Source organism: Lycium ferocissimum, chromosome 2 (genome assembly GCF_029784015.1).
Source record: "Lycium ferocissimum isolate CSIRO_LF1 chromosome 2, AGI_CSIRO_Lferr_CH_V1, whole genome shotgun sequence".
NCBI lineage: Eukaryota > Viridiplantae > Streptophyta > Magnoliopsida > Solanales > Solanaceae > Lycium > Lycium ferocissimum.
This window is the reverse complement of record NC_081343.1, coordinates 44150365-44172748: the sequence shown is the minus strand read 5'-3', so window position 1 is coordinate 44172748 and position 22384 is coordinate 44150365. Positions and strand designations below refer to the sequence as shown.

Below are 22384 nucleotides of genomic sequence, written 5' to 3'. Positions count from 1 at the left end.
GGATTTGTTTGTAACTTATTGGGCCTAATTTTTAGGGCGAAAATGTAGGAAGGAAAAGTGATTTTCATTAACTTTTTAGAAGGATTGTATTACGAAATCAAATTATAGTTGACACGGCTTGTAAATTCAATAATGCTGCTAAACTTTTGTAAATATTTTTAAAATAAAGTTGGAGCAAGTAAATAAAAGGGAAAATGACACAAATGGTTATCCGACCTAAACTATTGACAGCCGGATGACCTAAGAAGTTTAAAAGGCATAAAATATTCCATTTCGTAGCTTTTTTTCAACTAATTTCAAAGATATGTATAGAAACTGTATCATTGTTGTATAGAAAATGTATCGTACATATATAGAAGTTGTATCATTATTATATAGAATATGCATCCCAAAAGTGTGTGTTTAATGTATCATTGTTGTATAATTTGTTCAATAATCAACGTATATTTACTAATTATACACATATTATACATATTTTGGGGTATTTTTTGAAGCCTTATCAATGTATAGTTACTAATTATACACATTATACATGTTTTGGGATATTTTTTGAAGGCTCAATATGATTTATTTTTTTCATCGGCCTTTAAGTGGTGACTATTTGATCTTTTGTGGCGACTTTTAGTCGCAATGGGCTGCTGAGCTAGCTCTTGGCAATAGTTTGGGCCGAACGACCTTCTCGCAACATTAAGCCCAAACATGGGCCAAACAAATTTCTGATGGCCACGTAGTGTCCTTTTCCCAAAATAAAATAGGTTTAGTTACAAGCTATTCTAGGCTTTCTCAATAGATCCACAGTAACTGATTAGTCCAGTGTGATGTGGTGCAGAAAGTCCAGTTGGATGTTAAGATGGATGCAAAATTGAGCAATAAAGATCAAAATCCAATAACAAGAATTTCATTGACATAGTTGTTAGGGTGGAATTATAGTTACCTCTAATAATGTTGTGTTTTTATGTGTCTAGATGCGTAACATGACTTTATGTTTATCAATTCATGATATTGTTATGACTATACCGTTTATTTTATGTGCGTATGAGTGGTGAATTAATACGGTACCAGTATGTTACTTAATTGTGGGCAGTACATAATTCACCCACAGTCCAGATAGCCACCACACTGTGGACGGATTGGTGACAAGAACAATTGCTTGGGCTGTTCATGGGATAAGGTTACCTATTGACGGTCTGTTTAAATGTATGGTCGAACACAGTATGGAACTGCAAAGGATAGGTGCCACTGTAATATTGTGTTGAGCTGATCATGTAAATTTATTATCATTCATTTATACATGTTGTTACACGTATATTATAAATTGTACCCCATACATGACATGTAGAGTATTTTTGAAGACTTGCTCCATGGAGTATGACGACGAGGTGGCTCAGTGATCATGCTGGGATTAGGTTGACTCTCGTGATGTTCTTTCTGTTTTGTACAGATACTAGTACTAGTGTGCATCAGGTCGATTCTTATCTTGTTCGAAACAGTAGATATGTTTAGCTGAAGTGAGCCAACCATTCTTGATCGTCGTGACGACCATTGATTTTCTCTTCTTGTTGATTTACTTGTTTTTGAAGTGTGTCCCGTGGTGGTAGTTGTATTCAAATACTCTTATGTTCTTCTTGCCAGTACTATTGGGTTTTTGGGTTTATTTAGATTTATGTTATTTTCTATCTCTCCATTTTACGACGATATTTATTATCTATGCTATGAATGATTCGAATTTATGCTTTATTTCTCAAGTTATTGGATTGGTACGTCTTGGAGTAGTGGCTTTTCGTGTGTCAGCCATTATCCATAATTTTGGGTCGTGATAGTTTAGGTTTAGTAAATAGTTAGTTGATTAATATAGAGCATATTGTCACGTCCTTAGTCTTCAACTAAGCCGAGACGCGTACAAGACTTGATAATCTCGCCACGTTATCAGACAACTCGCTTACGATCTTGCTATGCCAAGTCACCAGATTATACACTCAAGATCGCTAAGGGAATAAGTAATGAATAAGACAAGAGAAATTCATGGGGTGTGTTTTTATTATAAAAGAGTTGATTGATTTTTTTACATGATTTTACAAATGAATAATGTTCTCCTATTTATACTACTCACCTGTGACTAAGATGCAAATAATAATTATCAGATAAGTCCCTACATATTTATAAATAAATCCCTATTTTAAATCTCTACACAACTAGATTATTCCAAAGCATTTTCATGCAATTCCATAAGCGCTCTAAGCGCTTCCATTTAAATCTCCATATTTCTTTACACCTTTCTCACATAAATGTTCTTTCCACGTAAAGATTTACATGTCTTCCTATACTAAGAAAATAGTTTACGCGGCTACTAGGTGACATGATGACGTGGCGGGTCATCACAATATGCTGTGACTACCTAGAAAGTATGGAAAAGAGAGAGAATTGACAACATGCATCAAGAATTTAGCTACTAGTACTTGTTCTAAAGCTATAGCACAGATATTTATTATGAGAATAAGGGTCACAATCAGAAGGAATCAACCGAGAAGTAACTCACACTTTCAGTTCATCAAATCAAACCACTTTGCAAAGATCAAAGTAGTCAATGAGTCAACTCGCTTTAAAGTAACAAAGAATGACTACTCGAAATAAATTAGACATTCCCAATAAAATTAAGGGTCCCGAATTGATATAAGGAATCCAATACATGTTTATATATCAACATCAAGATTTAATGGCTTCATTCCATTTTATCTCCATTTCGGTTTGAACTTTCCTAGAAGCCACCCAAAGTAAGCAAATAAATAATTTAATAAATAAGAGAACTAAAAAACGGTGGAAAAAAAAAATCTATTTGAGGTTCTTGATATATGCTAATGTAGAATCTTTTTAATTTCTCTAAACATAAAGGGACCCCATCCCAACCTCCATAGTAGACTATAAAAGTCATTGCAAAAATATATTACATAAATGATACTATATCACAACATGACTGCTAAGCCATGAGTTTGTTGAGATGCATGAGATTCCTTCGTAGATATCTTTAATAAGAAATCTCATGTTCGAACCATGGGAATAGAAAAATCATTGGTAGAGAATTTTTTTTTTTTTTTAAATGAGCCTTACGCAAATGTTAATTAATCGAGTCAGTGAATTCAGAATACCATATAGTTATATGGAAAGAAAAAAACACAACGTGTAAATATCATAATTTTGCAGAGCTATCAAGAAAAGATATATGGTCTCTATTCTGATTTTAAGGTGTCTCTTTAACGTTGGAGATAAAAAAATAAAATCCTTGACCACTAATCTATTCATCTTACTTTCTTTAATGTCAATTTGTTTTAACTTAAGTTCGGCAATTCGCATTTTATCAGTCTTTTAATATTTGTCTTTGGAAAAATTGTAAACAATAATATATTATAAATTGCAATAAATATGTGGGGTGGGGGTTGATTTCAAGTTTCCTTTTCTTAGAAAAGGATTGTTAACCAAATATATTTGATTGGGGAGGGCAGAAACTAAATCCAGGGCCGGCCCAAGGCCAAAGCCACTAAGGCCATGACTTTGGGCCCCCAAAATATTTAAAAATTTATTTTTTTTTATTAAATTTCATGCTAATTTGTTTAAAAAATTATTGTGACTTATGGTACTTTTATGTAGCTTCTAATTATGTAAATTATTTTTCAAAAAACTTAAAGATTGTATGTCTGAATTTACGATGAAATAAAGAAATGGACTATTGAAATCCAAATTGTGTCACATAAATTGAGACAAGAGGGAGTGCAAAATATTTATAAAAGAAAAAAAATAGAAGAAATTTTTTTAGTCGCGTGATTGATTAGCTATATTGTCAGTTGAATATTTTTTGAATTAATTAATTTGATTTTTTTTTTTTTGCATTGTGCTTGACGATTATAAAACAATAATTGATGACTTCGCATCTAAAAAAATAGAAAAGTAGACTTTAAATAAAAATATATATGTGATCTTTCTCTTTTAAAAATAAAATAAAATAAAATTAGGGCTTCCCTTTAAAGTTTGGCTTTAGGCCCCCAATCTTATTGAGACGACCCTGACTAAATCAAAATCAGCTACAACTTGTTGATTGCCACACATAACAAACAAAAGCAAAAAGAATGTTAAGTAGTAGTATGAATTTCCTTCAAATCTATGTCGACGCTGACATTACTGCATATTTCCACCCAAAATTTATTCTCCATTAGTGCGACAATAATTCTTTTTCCACCTCTTTTCACGAATGGGGAATTTTTCCATTAAATTATAATAAGAACATGCTCTTTTACCTTTTTTTTTTTTTTTTTTTTTAAAAAAATATTTCGAACAGCTTGGTTAGTTTTTTATTCGTAAATTCCTATTGGGTGGGATGTTCCTTATAGAGAAAATGAAAGAAAAGGGTCTTGTGATAATTGGAATTCGAATGTGATGGATTACAGGCATAAATAATAGAAGTAAATAACCAGGATCGAATTTGCATGAAATATAAACAACACATAATCACAGATTTTAATCAAATATAAAATTAATACTTATTTCTTGAAGTGTGACCGTGACCGCGAATCGAACCTTCAATCATGATCAGAAACCATCTCCGAGATCATCCTCCAGTTCCACGGTCTGCAGTCTTTTGCTATGTAACCTAATTAGCCTTTGGACATAAAATACTCGTGTGGGCAAGGATTACGGCTCAGGAAAAAGTGTACCTCTTAGGGTTGAAAAACATTCTATTTATAACCACGTTTTAGGTCCAAAATGCGTGAGCTTGCTTTTCCCCTAAGAATATTATTTTCCAAATCCAAAAATAATTAGGCATAATAGAGACCACAGATTTAATAACGAGGCTTCCAATTGTGGTATTAATTCGGAATATGAATCAATTAATCCCACCACAATAAATCACAATTTATTCCACTAAAAAACCTGTAATTGTACTCCTCAGTTTTATTTCGAAATCTTTCATTAAATCTTATTTAACTCCCCATGTTAATATTGCAGATACCAATCAATTAAATTAAATTACTGACAATTTTATTCATTGACTAATTGAATCCTTTATATTTCCGCTTAACTTATATCATGTGACGGATACAAAATCCACCTGTAGGGTTTTCACATGAGACTTATAAGCATCAATAAAGGGATATCATCAATCTCAAAGTCGAGACATGGATTCTATCAACTAATTATTATTTCACAAATGTATTTTGCCATTATCCAATTTATCAGGAATATACTGACTCGCAATTGAGTCACACCTTTTAATAAATCAAAATAATGAACAAATCACAATGATCATAATAATCATATCAAGATTAAGAGTATAAGTACATTTAATGAGCTAGAGAGGTTATTTTACATATTCAATACAAAAACACCTATCTCTACTTGGTCTGTTCAATACACACAAAATGTACTAGTACAAGAAGTCGGAACTATACTGTTCCCATAATGAAGATAATTATATTTAATCTTGTGCTACAATCATACCAATAGCTTTGTCCAATTTCTATCTTAGATTGCGAACATAAAACTTTATACTTATAAGAACCGATGATTTAATCTTCTGTGTATAAGCTAAACTCTATACACTAAATGATCTACTATATAAGTAAAGGACACACATACTAGTACATGATCTATTTAACTCTTTATTAAAAATTGAATAAATAATTGTTCTATAATAAATACTATATCCAAACACATGGTTAATAGTATATATCCCAACAGAATATAGATTACATGATTTGAAGAAAAAGAATTGTTTTAAATTAATAATGGGAAAAAGGTCCAAATTTTATCCTCGTACTATTTGAAATTGATCGAGTAACTTTGCTTATGTTTGACTTTAATTGGTTTATTCATAGTTTTACCGTTGGAATTATCTCATATTTGCTTTTGTAATTAACAGAGTTTTCGTATAAAATGGATGAATTTCACGTATCCAAATATTTCGAAGGAAAAAAGGTCCAAATTTAACGGATAAGTGATACCATATCTACAAGGGCATCTCACCGATTCATTCTTCCAGCTTTCCTCTATCAAATCCACAATTGTTGTTGCTTATAGTGAAGCCTAATCAATTAAAATGCTGAATTCGACTAAACATATATGATTTGATCCATATTTGACATATACACTGCATATAGTCATGGTACCTTTCAAGTGTTTTATAATTGAACTCATAATAATTATAATTTTCCAAGTCTTGGGCGGTAGCTAGTGAGTAGTATAAGGATGTCCTACAAATGAAGTTGCACTAAGTAGACCATATTGTACATGGCCAATTGCCCATATATAGTTGTTTCACTTGTGGTGTCCTAGTCACATATGTTCTTTAGTTTGGCCCTTTTGAGGAAGAAGATGTGAGGGACCATTTTTCATAATTTTGTGAGTTGGAGACCACAAAACTAGAACCTAGCTAGGTAGGTTTAAACTTTAAAGTAGCCATGCATGGAACCTAAAGCTAAATCCAAAAGACATTGGAACATGTTGTGCTCTTTGTATTTTCGGATATGGAATTAGTTCTCTTTGCTTTGTTATTTATCACTTCCATGTATAGTTATCATCATCAATATAATATGTACACATCTACCTTGTATAGCATCTATGTAAGCAAAACAAAGTGTTATTGATGGGAGGTAGTAACACAGAAGGTCACCCAATTATGGATAATGATCTTTTAAGGTTATGTTTCTTTGTTTTGTAATAATAAGGTCACCCAATTTTCTATATATCACATCAAAAGTCACCTAATAAATATTTGACAAATAAAATATGACATGACATTTAATTTAGTCCACATGAACTTTTCCTTTTTTCCCCCCCTCAGTCCACATGGCAAAAGACCCGACCCGACCCAAACCCAAATTAACCCTATTCTTTCTTAATTAAAATTGAGTTTCTCTCTCTCTCTCTGAAAAAAATTGGCCCATCATTTTATTAAAGTTGTGTCGTTATCTTTTTCCTTCTCTAATTTGGCATGACTAATGAACAAGTTGACGTTATAGAAGGTTTTGAGGGTGTCAATAACGAACAAGTTAAAGTCACGGAGAGTGTGAATGATGAACAAATTGCATTTTCTGGGGTTAAGTGTGTGCCAAGTGATGTGGGTGTTTAGAAAAGAGGCAGACTTTTCAAGAAAAGAGTCACGAGGGACTATGTTCAAGAAGTCACAAAGAAGTCTAAGGAGTGTTAAAGAAGGAAAAAGAAGACGACACGACTTTAATAAAATGAAGGGCCAATTTTTTTTTCAAAGAGAGAGAAACTCTATTTAATTAAGAGAGAATAGGGTTAATAAGGGTTAATTTGGGTTTGTGCCGGGTCAGGTCGGATCTGTTTGCCACGTGGACTAAGAAAGAAAAAAAAAGAAGGAAAAGTCAATGTGGACAAAATTAAATGCGATGTCATATTTTATTTGCCAAATATTTATTGGGTGACTTTTAATGTGATATAAAGAAAGTTGAGTGACTTTGTTGTTATAAAACAAAAAAACATGACCTTGAGAGATCATTACCCATAGTTGGGTGACCTTCTGTGTTGTTACTTGTTATTGATGGTTTAAACCAGTGAGGTAATATTTATGCTCAACATGTAGTAATTTTATACTATCAGTACTGAGAAATAGAATTTGCATTGTGTTCATAGGGCTGGGCTTTATTCGTGTATGCTAGTCTTCCCAATGATGATGCTGATGAAAGTATTATTCTTGATATGGCATTTGTTCAATTTGTTAAACTGTGGCGAAGATTCGATGTCAATTCCAAGCGTTGGGTTCTTATACCATAACTAGATTCGATAGCTAGAGAATATATCTAGCTTTAGCATGATCATTACAACAATAATCCTCTTGGGAAATGCTCGAGGAAAGAGTTAATCAAGTATCATCATTTGAATATCCAACTGTAGTGTCACAAAATTAATTTTGTGTGAAAAAAAAATGAAATTCAGGGGCAAACCTATTACTTATCACTACTGAAAATAACAGGAATTAGCCATGCACTGCAATTTTTTTTAGCTAAACAACAAAATTCGTCGCTATCTAATCTTATTTAGGGACAAATTAATGATAGATTATTAAAAAAATGTTAGCTATAAACTATTAATGACAAATTAACAACAAAGTTCATGGCTAATTTAATTTTTTTAGTATATATGTTCTATTATTGGTTAACATACGTTCAATTGCACCTGATATTTTTGCTTATACCAAATATGCGTGTATTTTTGAAAATCCTGAAGAATTTACTCCGTGAATATTAAGTTTGAAACGATAATTTCAAAACACTCTGAACCTTGAACGAATAATTACTTTTAAATTCTAAATTCATCGCTAACTATTTAAATAAAAAAGTTGATCTTGAAGCTAGGAATTTTCTTGGTCTCCACTTGTCTAACTTTAAAGCAGCACCATTTTGCTCTGGTTGATTCTTTGAATAATAAAGGTTAAAAGAACTTATCAGCCATATATTATTCGAGTCTTGGTCATTATACTCGAATAGAAGGAATAAAAGGACACTGTTGCCTCTGTCTAAAAGCTTGATTTAAATAGGAAATGAACGAAAATTGGATTCCTCTTGTCCTTTTGTTTGAACAAACATGCCAATACAGGGATCGTAATATTCCCATTATATCCACGATATTTTTCTGCACGTTTCTTCATCATTGTAACTTCCAAGTACAATCATAAAAAGGAAATATATAGTTATGTCAATTAAACAGGAATAAAATAAGAAAGTAAGAATTAAAGTATATCGATTGATTCGACATTATTGCTTTTACCCATGGTTTAGCTGCATGAAAGGGAAAAGAAGTGAAGTGATAATTATAACAATCTCAAAATTATTGGAGAGGTCCCTGCAATATCTATGTCTCTATGCTATGAAAATTGCCAAATGGTTAGATAAAAATAATACCATTAATCTTCAAATGCATTAAATATTTTGAGTGTAAGATGTAAGCTAACAGTCATACCATCACTATTAAAAAGTGTGACGAAATAGATGAGATTACTCTATTTTTTTTAAAAAGTTTGATAGAAAGCCGTGACATAGGCATTTTTTTTTTTTTTTGTAATCGAATAAATTAGCAAATCAAAGATAAAATTCCGGCATTTAATAAAAATCACAATGCAGGTATTAGTTCAACTACAACACTTTGACGCACGAGTTTTCATTTTTTAAAATGTATTCACGATAACATCATTAGAAATGAAACTCTTAAGGAAACTTTTTCTTCAATGAGACGAAAAAATATTTTATTCTAACATTTTATTTATATGACACTCTAAGTTAAAAATTCCGATCATCCGATATCTGGTGGCTTCTCCCCTACTAAATAGTCTTTTCTTTTTAACCGACCTAACATATTGCAAATTCGAATTAATTGAATTAACGAATTTCAGGCGCAACAAACATAAAATAGTTATACCACTAAGGTGCAATTCAACTATCAATTCAATCAAATCAACAGCAGGAAAAAACACAATAATAGGAAGGAGTACGGCCACGCATGCTACGATTTGTCTCCATTCTGCCTCTCTTTCTCACTCATTATAACATTTTTAGGCAGTGTCAGTCATTATAAAGCTGTCATATATACAACGTTATTCCCAAAAATAAGATGAGGAGCCTTTTGGACATGATTTCATCTCAAATCTCATGAAATGAAATTATATTTAAATATGCAATTTAATTTTTTAAGTTGTGATTTTTTTTTATAAATATAAAAATCTCATAAGTTGTGAAAATCATCAAAAAATTTCTAATTCTTATACAATCTTACCAAATGAGTAAATCAGAGTTCATAATAAAATTAATACGCTACTAGAAGGTTTTTCTAAAAAAATATAACATCAATTGATCAAACTTTAGTTTAATAAAAAGGAAAATTTAATATGAATAGTAATGTAACTACTTTTTAATATAATCCTCCCACATGATACGAACAATCTCTTTACGCCGAGCATGCATTTCCCGGTTGGTAAACATGATTGGTAAATATATCTATCAACTTATGAGTCTTTTTTTACAAAATATAAACGTATGGGTCAAATTTTACATTTATATTTTTTGAAATTATAATTTCAAATCCCAAATCATGCCTTTTTGGATGATTAGAAATTTCATCTCATGAGATAAAATTAAAGATGAAATCTCATGTCTAAACGCCTGCTAAGATTTAAAGCCATAAAATAATAGAGGATGATGTCCCTGTCCCACTTCATATCATGCATTAATTTTTTTTTGTTAGGCAGATGTCATTTTCTTTTCCTTTTTTCACCTTTTTGCTTCTTTTGTCAAAGATGAAAAAACTTTCACCTATAAAACTCTTAACATTCCGAGTGATGATCAATAAATGAATTATTTTGAATGTAAGAACCTTATCCATTGAAGGCCATTAATGTTTCCTTTGAATTTTATGTAGCTTTAGTATATTCAGTTATATGCCTGGTAATTTCAACCCTACTATATCTTATTGGAGGTGAATGAAACTCTGTCCCTTTTCATCCAATTTCACTTTTTAGGTAATAAGTTATAGAATTTTCTCTTTTTTGGCTATTTTCTAAAAGTAGTTGGTAAGTTTAAATAACATACTAACGTTTAATACTTATCTGCACCAAATTTTTTGCAGTAAAGCAAATAATTTAACTTTGAGAGTTACTGATTAAAATCATATTTATTTGACCATGATTAACCGAAAGTCCATGTCATATATTGTTCACCTTGATTGAACATACCTCACGAATTTGTTCGTATTTTCCTTAGATTACGCCGTAATTGAGTCCAAAAGGGTGTATATAATTTTTGTTATACCTTATAAAGTCTTTTACTTTCCTTCTCATTCTATGTGGGATTCACTATGACAACATTTACACTCCTTCAAAAGTTTGACATCCTAAGAACCTGCTAATATCCTTCTCTTTGACCAACCTTCCTCCATCGTAGCCGTCACAATGTACATCCCTTTGTTCTCCAAACCATCCCATTCTAGTATATTACTAAGCTCACGCCTATTATAACAGAAGAATAAAAATGTATAGTAACACTTTCTTTGTTCTAATTTATGTGCCACCTCTTTCTTCTTAATTTGTTTCAAAAAAGTTATATATTTATAAATTGTTAATTTTAAATATTTTATTTTATCTTATGATATGTATGCTCTTATAAGTTATAATCATAGAAATGTCATGATTAGTGGCACGAGGAGGACTTTCACTGAGGGGATATTAAGAATTTAAAGAAGTAAATTCATGAATAAAGTAACAGCATTCAACACACTTATATATAAAATATAATAATTTTGACCTCATAAATAGTGGTATTTTTTGACAAAGGAAATTAGGTTGAACTCTTATGCATGCCCCTTAGCTCCGCCCGTCGTCTAACATGTTTAAGACAAATCTTAACAGGAACTTCTAATATATGACAAAAGACTTTTTCTTAAGCAATATATCATGTTAAATATCACCTTATAAAACGAAACGGAGGAAGTAATTTGCATTTATCAACCTTAAATTCTGAATATGCATTTTGTACTTGTGTGACGAAACGTTGTTCCTCGTAGACAAAATTATAATGCAGTAAAAACATATCCAACACTATAGGAATCTTCCAATCTTCTACTATGTCAAAAAATGACAATTTCTCAATATATAAAAAGGTATAGGTTATTAAACAGGGAAAAGCACTTAGCTGGAGAAATGATAATAATCACTTGTAGAGTTCGACCGCACTATGTACTATGATTATTATGGAATTTTTTGAAAGTTGTCATTTGATTCCAAAAAAAAAAAATCAACTTTCAAGGCGGCGGGATTTGCAATATTTGGATAATTAATCTCACTTTTTCTAAAGATCTCAGGTGGATTTCCATTGCCGACATTGTACCTTTTTTGCATCTAATGCTTTCCATAAGGATTTAATTACGTAAAGATGAATCTAAGGGCTTCTTAATCGTATTAATATAGGACAACAAGATTACCTTTAATATTAAATATCAACACTGTAAAGAATTCCTTTTGCTTATAGCCTATCAGTGGCCACAAATTTATATTTCATTACTAGTAAATATTACAAACAAATGAAGCATCTTTTCCTTTTTTTCTTAACCATGTCAAGGAGGTACTCTACCACTAAGTTATATTCCTAATCCATCCACATCAAGAAATAGATTTTTCCGTCAAGAGAAAAATCGAATAAAAGATTCATATAATCGACCTTAAGTATATTTGAAATCGATGTATTACTTATTAATCAATTGACTGATTGTGATTATATTGTCGTCACAAGATTTGTTTTAATTAGGCTTGTTAAATTTAACCCATAAAAAAAATATAATTCATTTAAATTTTGGGCAATTGAGTTGGGTATATATGCATTGGCGGGTCACTTTGGCCATAAAATGAGTTATAGCTCATTCATTTGATGTAGCCATGATAAAAAATAACTTTGGTTTTACTAGTTACTAATTGATTTGTTAATTAAATAAATTTGAGTTGGATGAATGATGAATCGGATTTATTGTTTAGCTCAAATCAAGAATCTAAATGAAGACTACCGGAGATGAGCCAAGTCTTAATTAACTTGCCTATCTTGATTCAAACAAACATTAGCGAGTTACCAATAACATGTTTTTTCCCGTTTTAACCCTGAGTATAGTCTAAAGTCTAACACACTCATTTCACCCCCCATAATTTTGATACACCTTAACACAGCAACCAATAAGCTTTTTTAAGAAGAAAAAAAGGAATGATTTCATAAAATACACTTGCCACATAAAGTAAATGAAAAAAACCTTTACCCACAAAAAGCAAGAGATCATGGCGATGGGCGTGCACGGAAAAAAGCAGCAGCAAAGAGAAAGCAACATTTATATTATTGGGAGAGACAGATAAAGCCACAATAAGTAGGAATTGCCCATGGCCATAGCTACTAAACATTCTTCCAAACTTGGTAGGGGTCCATCAGTATGTGCACACATACATCCTCCACGAGTCCTGTTCCCATTTTTCACCTTTTTATTTTGTTTTTTCATAATGGTAATGTTCAACTTAACTGGCACGCTGGGGCGGAGCTAGTAAGGGGCAAGGGGTTACGAACCCCTTTCGACGAAAAATTACACTTTGTATACAAGTTATTTTATATATATATAGAGTAAATGTTAAACCCCCTTAGCTTCTTCGTGTGTTTACATTTTATATTTTTGAACCCCCTTAGTAAAAATCCTGACTCCGCCACTACTAGCACGTTTTTTTATTATATTTTACACCTATCACATTGGCGAATTCAGTTGAACTTTATGGGTTCAAATTGAGGGATATACCCTAATTCATTTGATTTATTGGTTCGAAATCAATTATTTATATCAATTTAGCAAAGTTTAACACATACGATACAAGATCCGAGACAAAAATACTGCGCTTGGATAAACCCAACTAACACCCTACAACGCCTCTCTGATCGATCAGTATAGGTACTAGGTAATTATACTAACCAAAATTTAGAAAAAAGTAAATTTTTTTTATATATTTAGCATCTTGCTTATATATGCTGCGATTTGAAACCTAGTAGCCTGATTGGCTAAGCTCCTCAGAAGCCAAAAGTGCTTATTTTAGAAAGTTGAGGTGTTTGGTCAAACTTTTAAGAGAAAAATACGTGCTTCGAGTAGAATGTTTGTTTCTTGCTACTCATTTCTCTGTTTCAATTTATTGAACCTATTTTTTTTAAAATGCTAAAATGAATTACCTCTTTCCTAATTTGAAAACAAATTCACTTTATGAAATGATTTACAACCACACAAATATTCAAGACTTACTTTGAACCACAAGTTTCAAAAGTCTTCACTCTTTCTTAAATGTCATGCCCAATCAAATGGGTTCGCATAAATTGAAACGAAGGAAGTAAAAAATATAGCTTTTTCCCTTGAAACACTTCTGTAACATTGGCCAATCACAAAGTACTGCCTTAATTTTAACAAAAATGATTTTCAAATTGATTAGCCAAATATAAGTTGCTACTCTCCAAAAGTACGTTTTTCGAAAAGCAATTTAACAAAAAATATTTTTCAAAATAAGCAGATTTCAGAAATTAGCCAAACAGACCACTAGTCTCCAGGCAACTTCTCACAAGTCACATCCCTTTACTTGCTCTAATTTTTTTTTTGTTACATGTCCAATTTTTAATTGAATTCATCCAATCCCTAATCAATTTCATCTGTTTCCCTATAAATACCCCTCTCTAGTACACTTTCTTTTCCACTCACCACAGAAAATAGCTACCAAACACACAGCAAATTAGAGGATACCTAGCTAGAGTTAGCCAAGTGAGAAACAAAAGCAGAAAGATGGAGACTACTTTCCCAGTTGTGGATATGGGGTTGCTTCAAACTGAGAAAAGGGCTGAAACAATGGACAAAATCAAAGATGCATGTGAAAACTGGGGCTTCTTTGAGGTAACATTATATTGTACTACAAAATCTTGAAAAAAGAATTACTATCTTGTTATCTGACATCTCTTTTTTGACTGTTTTTTGATATATCAAGCTTGTGAATCATGAGATTTCCAATGAATTGCTGGACACAGTGGAGAGCTCTACTAAGGGGCATTACAAGAAGTGCATGGAAGAAAGGTTTAAGGAAATGGTGGCAAGTAAAGGTCTTGAGGCTGTCCAAACTGAAATTGATGATCTTGATTGGGAGAGCACTTTCTTCTTGAAACATCTCCCTGTTTCCAATGTGTGTGAAGTTCCAGACCTAGAGGATCAATACAGGTAAAAAGAAAAAAGTTCCAAATTTTATCCTTTAATATAACATCCCCTTTCACTATATTTTGTATTTTTGCATAAACAGAAACTATGCTAGCTAGCTAGCTCCAATTATCTGGGATTTGTAACAGTTCAACCTGTCACTTTTTTAACTAAAGTGACAGGCCTTACTGTTACTCAGAGAATTTAGCTTATCCTTAGCTTTGTTTATTTTACTAACTTTCATTACCTCATAACAGAAATGTCATGAAAGAATTTGCAATGAAACTAGAGAAACTAGCTGAAAATCTTTTGGACTTGCTGTGTGAGAACCTCGGACTTGAGCAAGGTTATTTGAAGAAAGCATTTTATGGCTCAAAGGGTCCAACTTTTGGTACCAAAGTTAGCAACTATCCTCCTTGTCCTAAGCCAGAACTGATCAAAGGCCTTCGCGCTCACACCGATGCTGGTGGCCTCATCCTGCTTTTCCAAGATGACAAAGTCAGCGGTCTCCAATTGCTCAAAGATGGAAATTGGATTGATGTTCCTCCTATGAAACACTCAATTGTCATCAACCTCGGCGATCAGCTTGAGGTGTGTATTCATTAGTGCATTTTAATGTGTCGGAGTAGGTAATCTGTCTTATTTTCAAGGTACTGATCCTAGTTTTTGGATTCACTTGATGAGTTGATTTTGTTTGAATGACTGAAGGTGATTACTAATGGAAGATACAAGAGTGTTGAGCACAGGGTGATTGCTCAGCAAGATGGAACTAGGATGTCCATAGCTTCTTTTTATAATCCAGGAAGTGATGCTGTTATCTTTCCAGCACCAGAGCTGATTGAGAAGGCAGAAGAAGAGAACAAGTTGAAGTATCCAAAATTTGTGTTTGAAGATTATATGAAGCTGTATGCAGGTCTCAAATTCCAGGCTAAGGAGCCTAGGTTTGAAGCAATGAAGGCTATGGAGACTACTGTCAACTTAGGTCCAATAGAAACTGTTTGATAGTGTTTAAGCTAATCTGAGGGGAATTTGTTTATGCATTATAGTACACTAATTATGAGGGCTAAAGAAGTTAAGGTTTCTAATGGAGTGGAGTTTGTGTTGTCCTTTTAGTTAAATAATGGAAGAAGTAAATGAGTAATGTTACTTGATGTGTCATTGTCTCATGTATGTTAGTGAGCTGTTTGAAGTTGTTTTTCTAAGGGGTATATTGTAAAGTTTCCTCTGTTGCTTTAATGAAATATATGCTAGCAATAACCAACCTCTTTGTATCTCTTTACAAGTTTGGATTTTATTATTATACAAACAGGATTAAAAAATTACACCAAGTGAATAACAAATAACTTTTTATACCAGACATGGATTGGTAACATGCAAAACATATAAATGACCTGTTACAGCATATAAAACTATACGTTGGTGCAGCATATTTTTATACTATCCATGTATATTAGTTAAATCATATCTTAGTGCTTGTTCTTTCCATATGCGTTTACCTGAAAGGGAATGTGTTAAAAAGGAATTTGGGTACGCGTTTACCTGAAAGGGAATGTGTTACAGCACAATTAATATAAAATCAGAAAAGGACTCTAAAACTTTGTTGAAAAAGGAATTTGGGTGACATAGCAAACTTGACAGCCTCAAATTATTTTTTTTCTTTTTTTCTTTCTTGTCATGACTGTCACTTTCCAGGGATTCTTAATTGATCTTTGCAAGACACAAAATTATGCTGATGTTAAAAGATCTAGATACAAATATTACTATAGATACTCAACAACTCTGTTTCACCTTTTTTCCTTTTCGTTCTGCATTATCTGTTGAGTCATTGACAATTATGTGTATGTCAATTACCACTTTAAATTCCCCCATGAAAAGGAATAGCCCCATTTGATAGGAAAAACAACTTGTAAGAAAAATAGAAGTGCTATTTAACCTGAGTTATGTTTAGATAATGGAGGACCTGTTAGGGAAGTAAAAGCACACCCCACCCAAAGTTAAAAAAGAGAGGAAACGAGGCAGAAGTAAACAAAAGCCACTGAAAAGAACTTCTAAGCAAAATAGAGAACTTTAGCAAGTGTTTTATATGTAAAGAATGAGTTTAATTTCTGTACACTGAAAGTGAAAAATTCTTTCACATCATGTTAAGACAACCAACCATATATGGTAATTATATCCTAATATAGTACTTTAAAATGTTGTAAATAATCTTTAATAACCGGTTAAAATACAATAGTAGTGTAAAATATCTTACGTTGTGACGTTTATAAGATAAATCCATAAAGAATATGAAAGGAAAAGCTCTCAGATATATGGTTCCAGCAAGGCAACATTGGACGCTTCATTCAGGAGAAGAGGTCCACTTAATTCCATAACGTTCCCAAGTGGGGTTTAGCGGCTTTGTCAACTTCTTCAGATTTATTTTTAAATGCCGTATCATATAGATTTGGTCTAAATTTCTAAAAGAACAAGGAGAAAAGCGCTTTGTTTTCTACCTACCCGATGCTACTTAGTAATCTTGTGACACATCTAAATTTCTAAAAGAACTCATAGGAAAATAAGAAAAGAAAATATGCAGTAATAGTTCTTGGTGACAAGGTTACCCTCTTTTCTGGTGGTCAGCAACCCCTGGTTTCACTAATTAGAATTAGTTGGATCAGTAGACTTCAAATACTAGATGATTAAGCCGAAGACCAAAAAAAGAAGTGCTATAACAATCCAAAAAGGAAAAAGCTGAATTTTATTAACGTCATATCAGTTTATTCAACCTAAGATACATATTAGAATGGATTTAGAAGAAAGTCATTTTACGGTCAATCTAAGAAATATTACAACTTGGGGTAGAACATGTTCTTTAAAAGATTTTCTGACTCACAAAATGAAAAAAAGAAGAATCCTACCTATGTCTAATTTTTACATTTTCTGGTGGTAGAAGCAGCAACAAACATATGATACAATAGGTTAAGCCTGATGGTTTCATAGGGCAAGATACATAATCAGATCAACAATTGAGAGATCTTTACAGATTTGAGATAATGCAACAATTGAGAGATCACTTTGACTACCATTAAAACATTTAAATGTTCAGAGTAGGGATATAAACACTGTCAAATTGAAGCTTCAAGGTTCTGATTTACTCTTGCCAAAATTCAATTTAGTGGTATGAAACCCGCTGGAAACTCCATGTAAGGTGATATTGAATTATTAGACAAACATATGCTATGGGATGTGGGAGCATGCTTCTTCTTTCAACATGTCAAGCGTGTAACCAACATATTGAAGCACAAAAAGTGGCCTATAGACGGTGTGGTTAGGTGAAAGCTTTTTCTTCAATAGGCTATTATCCTATAAACACCACTTGAAGGAAGCTTCTTAAGATCATTTCTTCGGAGAGCTTCTCCTGTTATTAAAAAGAGAACTTCAAGAAAAAGGTTTTTGGATATCAACTTCTGACTAGTAAGCAAGACCAGCAAAAGCAGTAGGTTTGCAATATATCAATCTCAAAACATGACTCTGAAGCAGATGAAACTGCTATATATCAGAAGTTCAACCATTAGCATCTAGATTTCAACAGCCTGAAATACTAGCAACAATTTGATACTGAGATGAAAGTCTGAAATTACAACTTCCAAACAAGAGCAAATAAAAAGCCGAGAAAGCAGCATGAAAATAGATCCATGTTTCTCTGTTCGCGAACAAATGTTGAGGTTCAGTTTAAGAACAAATGTCTGCAGCATACACAGATTGTTAACTGGTTCCAAACAGTGACCTGCTTCTATCACAATAACTGCAGAGCTAAATTTATTAAATTTGAGGCAAAAAAAAATCTAATTGCATCAATATCATTTTTTCATAAACCAAACTCCATCTAGAGAAACTAGTGTCAGGTTGATGGTCAAAAGTTGTTGGCACACATACATAAACCAGAACCTTCAGAGAGAGAACATTATGATGCCAGTTCTCCACAAGAGATGAGAAGATAGACTTCCTGATACCTACTCTTCTAAAAGTGAAAACTTTCTGTTGCTCCATTTCAGACACAAGCATGAAAAAAATGCTAATGCAGGTGATGGGCCGTGCAATCCAATAAAACAGAAAGCAGGTCACTGCCCTAAGCTTGACTAGCATCATCGTTCTTCTGATTTGCACTTTCATCCGTGTTCAGGCTCTCAGCCGTTTGCTTAGATCCCTCTGCAGCTTCCTCTTTGGAACAATGGTTCTTCAAAACTGTAGCGATGTCACTCTCAGAAGCTCCAGCAAGCTTGAATCGCTCAACTGCTGTATCAAGGTTTTTCTTCCAACCATCCAAAGCCAACTTACATTCAACTTGCGATCGTTCAAAGAGCATATTACCCCAAAATAAATGGATCTGCGATCTCATAACAGCAGCTTGCTCTGCCGCCTCATCAGCTGAAATTTCGGCTGGACCACCATCACCTTCAGGACCATTTGCTTGCTTCTTCCTTCTCCTTAATAGTTCATCCTTCTTGCTGGCACTAGGATCCTTTAGCTCATTAGCTCTCTGCTCATCAATCTTCTCCCACATTTCTGTTGCAGCTTTCATTTTTAATTCTGCACTGTCAAAGAGTGCAAGAGTCTCAGTAGGATCCCAATTTGATAGGTCCTCTTTCTTAGCCAAGATAAAGGACCAGTACAGTTTTGCCATTTCAAATTGCTGCTGCCCCAACGCCAGCAATCCTTCGTAAAAGTCTGGTTTGATTGAGAGTGCTTCCTCATACTTCTCTTTCGCCAGAGAATATTTTTCTTTAACCCAGTCATATGCTGCTTGGAGTTGTGTAGCCATCATCTCCTTTGATGCAGAATCATCATTTGGAATTCGCTTCCTAGCTGCGCACATGTGAACATTTCCCCAGTTGAAGAAAGCAAGAGCTGCCACTTCCTGGAATTTTAAGGCAGCCTTGTCAAAAAGAGCTTGAGCCTCTTCACTCGTCACGGTTTCCTCAAGGGCTTCAGAGCAAAGCTCCATACCAAGCTCATGCAGATCAATGTGAGCATCTGGATCGATACCTACGTGGGTCCTGAATAACTGCGCAAACTCAAAAAGCCAGTCATCCATTTCAACCTCTTTGCAGTCAGGGTTTTCGGTTGCAACCACTTTCTCTTTGTTAATGCCCTTCTCTGCCTTGTTACTCTCATTATCAGGATTTTCGGTTGTAGCAGTTTCAACCACTGAATCACTTATTGAAGAATGGGATCCACTATCATCCCCTTTATTCCCTTCGCTCTCCACAGGCTTCTCCTCTTCCTCTTCCTCTTCCTCTTCCAACAAGGCCGGCTCTTGTTCAGGACTCACCTCAACAACATGCAATCTTAACATCCCAATAGAGTCGGTTTTATCTGCATCAGGGTCTCTTGGTAGTAAACCATCAACCCAAGACTCTGCCGATCTAAGCTCAGCCGTACAGGTAATAGTTATTAAATCAGCATCACTGTCCTTGTATTTAACAAGAACAGATTTTGACATTGGGAACCGTTTGGTAACAATATCCCTCAACACTCTAAAACTGCAATTTACAGGCATTTGGGCCAGCCTTATATCATGATCATAAACAAGCTTCAACGGCCTCCAACGAATCGCGACATCTTTAGAATGTCCATGAACAACACTTAATCCTGATAAAGATGCCTGCTCTTTTTTGTCATCCTTATTTTGATCTGCACGCGGTCTGGAAGGACCACTTGAAGGCTTCAAAACAACCTTTGGTAACTGAACTTTAGCTTGAGGACCATTTTCAGCTGGTGTCACTTGATATGGCTTCTCTGGCTTGTTATTTACCGAAGGTGCTGGCTTCTTAGACATTGGCCGAGCAGGTAAGCATGGTCCTAAGCCAGCAATAGGAGCTGCACCCACTGCAGAAGCACCAAGTGCAGCTGGAGATGGACGGCTTTGGAGGTCCTGCTGGGCCTCCGGACGAGGACCAAGCGCCATCCTCAACCGTCCAGCAATCTCCAAAGCATCTCGGTGATTCGGTTCAGCACCCAATAGTATCTGGACATCTTGCATCGCCATTTCATACTTCCCAACAGCCTCAAATGCACGAGCCCTACGTAGAAGGGCCCGAACATAACGAGGCTGAACCTGAAGTGCCATAGTACATTCAGAAATAACAGAATCATATTCTATGGGCTTCATTTGCATCAAACAGGCTGCCCTATTGCTATGAAAAACAGCTCTATCAGGGTGTGCCTTTGGTGTAAGTTTGAGAGCATTCTCATATTGTTCAAGAGCACCCACATAATCCTTAGCCTGAAACCTTTTGTTACCTTCTTCTTTCAGCTCATGGGCTCTTTTTGAGAAAATTGATGAGTCCAAATCAACACTACCATTAACAACAGGTGTTTGGCTATTCCCAACAGTCCCTTGGCTCTGGTTCTGGTTTTGATTTTGATTTTGACTACTACCCACCTTCTTTTTCCTACCACCTGATTTCCCCATCCTAGAGGAACTTGTAAAAAGATTCAATCTTTATTACCAATATGCCTAAATAAACCAATATATCACTGTATTTCACTGTTTTTTTGCCTGTATAAATCAAGAATCCTTGACACAATACTGGTGAAAAGAAATGAGAACAGAAAGAGATACTTACAGATATAAAGATAGCACCTTTGGTGCAAAATGATAATTTTCAGATTGAATCTTGAAAACCCAAAATTTGATGGGTTGGATGACAGGGGGTGTTTGAGGAGAAGCAGTGTGAGGAAAGGTTTTTGGGTTTGAAACCCTAGATAGCTGACTTCAGTTTGGTGTTGAGATTTGAGTATCCATCCAATTGTAGGCCCCAATTTTGAGGTCTATTATTAACCGTGTGATGGTACATCAAATTCTAGAATCGCTGTTCATTTTATATTACTACCATGTATTATTTGAACTTATTTTGTTGTTGTTATTGAAGTCTAAATTCACAAAAATGATAATAAAAAGCTTACAAAAATGATAATAAAAAGCTTCCTATTGAAAGATAGGTCATTCTTAAATTTGAGAAATTGATACATCAGTATTACCTGACACAGGTTCAAGTAAACCACTTTAACTTTAGTATATCACCATCACGTATTCTGTGTAAAAATAATTAAAATAACAAATATTAATTATTAGAATAAAGTAAATTTTGTTATAAAATAATATTAAAAATACATGACACAAGAGATATAACCAAAGAAGTTGAAAGAGAGAGGGAGATTTTATTGTCTCTTTAATTTCTACAAGTAAACTCCTATTTATAGGAGGAAATAAGGCAATAACTCATTGGGCACACACATGGCAAGTATCTTGGTGCCCAAGTATCTTGGTGCCCAAGTTCATGTGATGGCATCCACTTTACAACACTCCCCTCGATGTCCACTCAATTAGATGACGTCACCTCGTTAAAATCTTATTTTAAAAAACCAGTGGAAAAAAGTCACCAAACGAAGGAAAAAGAGACAAACATATCTAAGAATACGTTTTTAGAGAGCTTACTCATTAAAAACCTTACCAAGAAAACCCAAATGGGACAAAACCTTGGTTAAGGTAAAAAGAGTACAGCGCGTACTTAACTCCCCTTGATAATAGTACACATAATTCTTGAATATGATATACTCCGATCTTGTATATACCAACTTATCATATTTTGAGGTTGGT

The 22384-nt window shown here is 33.7% G+C and overlaps 2 protein-coding genes across 2 annotated transcripts; one reads left to right on the top strand and one right to left on the bottom strand.

The window, feature by feature from the left end:
- Nucleotides 1–14242: 14242 nt before the first annotated feature.
- Nucleotides 14243–16003, top strand: LOC132039240 (1-aminocyclopropane-1-carboxylate oxidase-like). Its single transcript, XM_059429773.1, has 4 exons — nucleotides 14243–14448; nucleotides 14540–14766; nucleotides 15000–15333; nucleotides 15451–16003. Exons 1-4 carry the CDS (start codon nucleotides 14341–14343, stop codon nucleotides 15742–15744), a joined length of 963 nt encoding a protein of 320 aa, XP_059285756.1. The 5' UTR covers nucleotides 14243–14340; the 3' UTR covers nucleotides 15745–16003.
- A 2391-nt stretch (nucleotides 16004–18394) lies between these two features.
- LOC132039230 (protein CLMP1-like) lies at nucleotides 18395–21516 on the bottom strand. The gene has a single exon (XM_059429765.1). The coding sequence runs from the start codon at nucleotides 21194–21196 to the stop codon at nucleotides 18851–18853; it is 2346 nt and encodes a 781-aa protein (XP_059285748.1). The 5' UTR covers nucleotides 21197–21516; the 3' UTR covers nucleotides 18395–18850.
- Between the last annotated feature and the right edge of the window lie 868 nt (nucleotides 21517–22384).

Excerpts from the sequence above, each read along its gene's own strand:
- LOC132039230 (XM_059429765.1), bottom strand. The coding sequence starts at position 21,196 with ATGGGGAAATCAGGTGGTAGGAAAAAGAAGGTGGGTAGTAGTCAAAAT.
- LOC132039240 (XM_059429773.1), top strand. The coding sequence starts at position 14,341 with ATGGAGACTACTTTCCCAGTTGTGGATATGGGGTTGCTTCAAACTGAG. Across the intron at positions 14,449-14,539 it reads AAAACTGGGGCTTCTTTGAG|CTTGTGAATCATGAGATTTC; the intron begins GTAACATTATAT and ends TGATATATCAAG. Across the intron at positions 14,767-14,999 it reads GACCTAGAGGATCAATACAG|AAATGTCATGAAAGAATTTG; the intron begins GTAAAAAGAAAA and ends ACCTCATAACAG.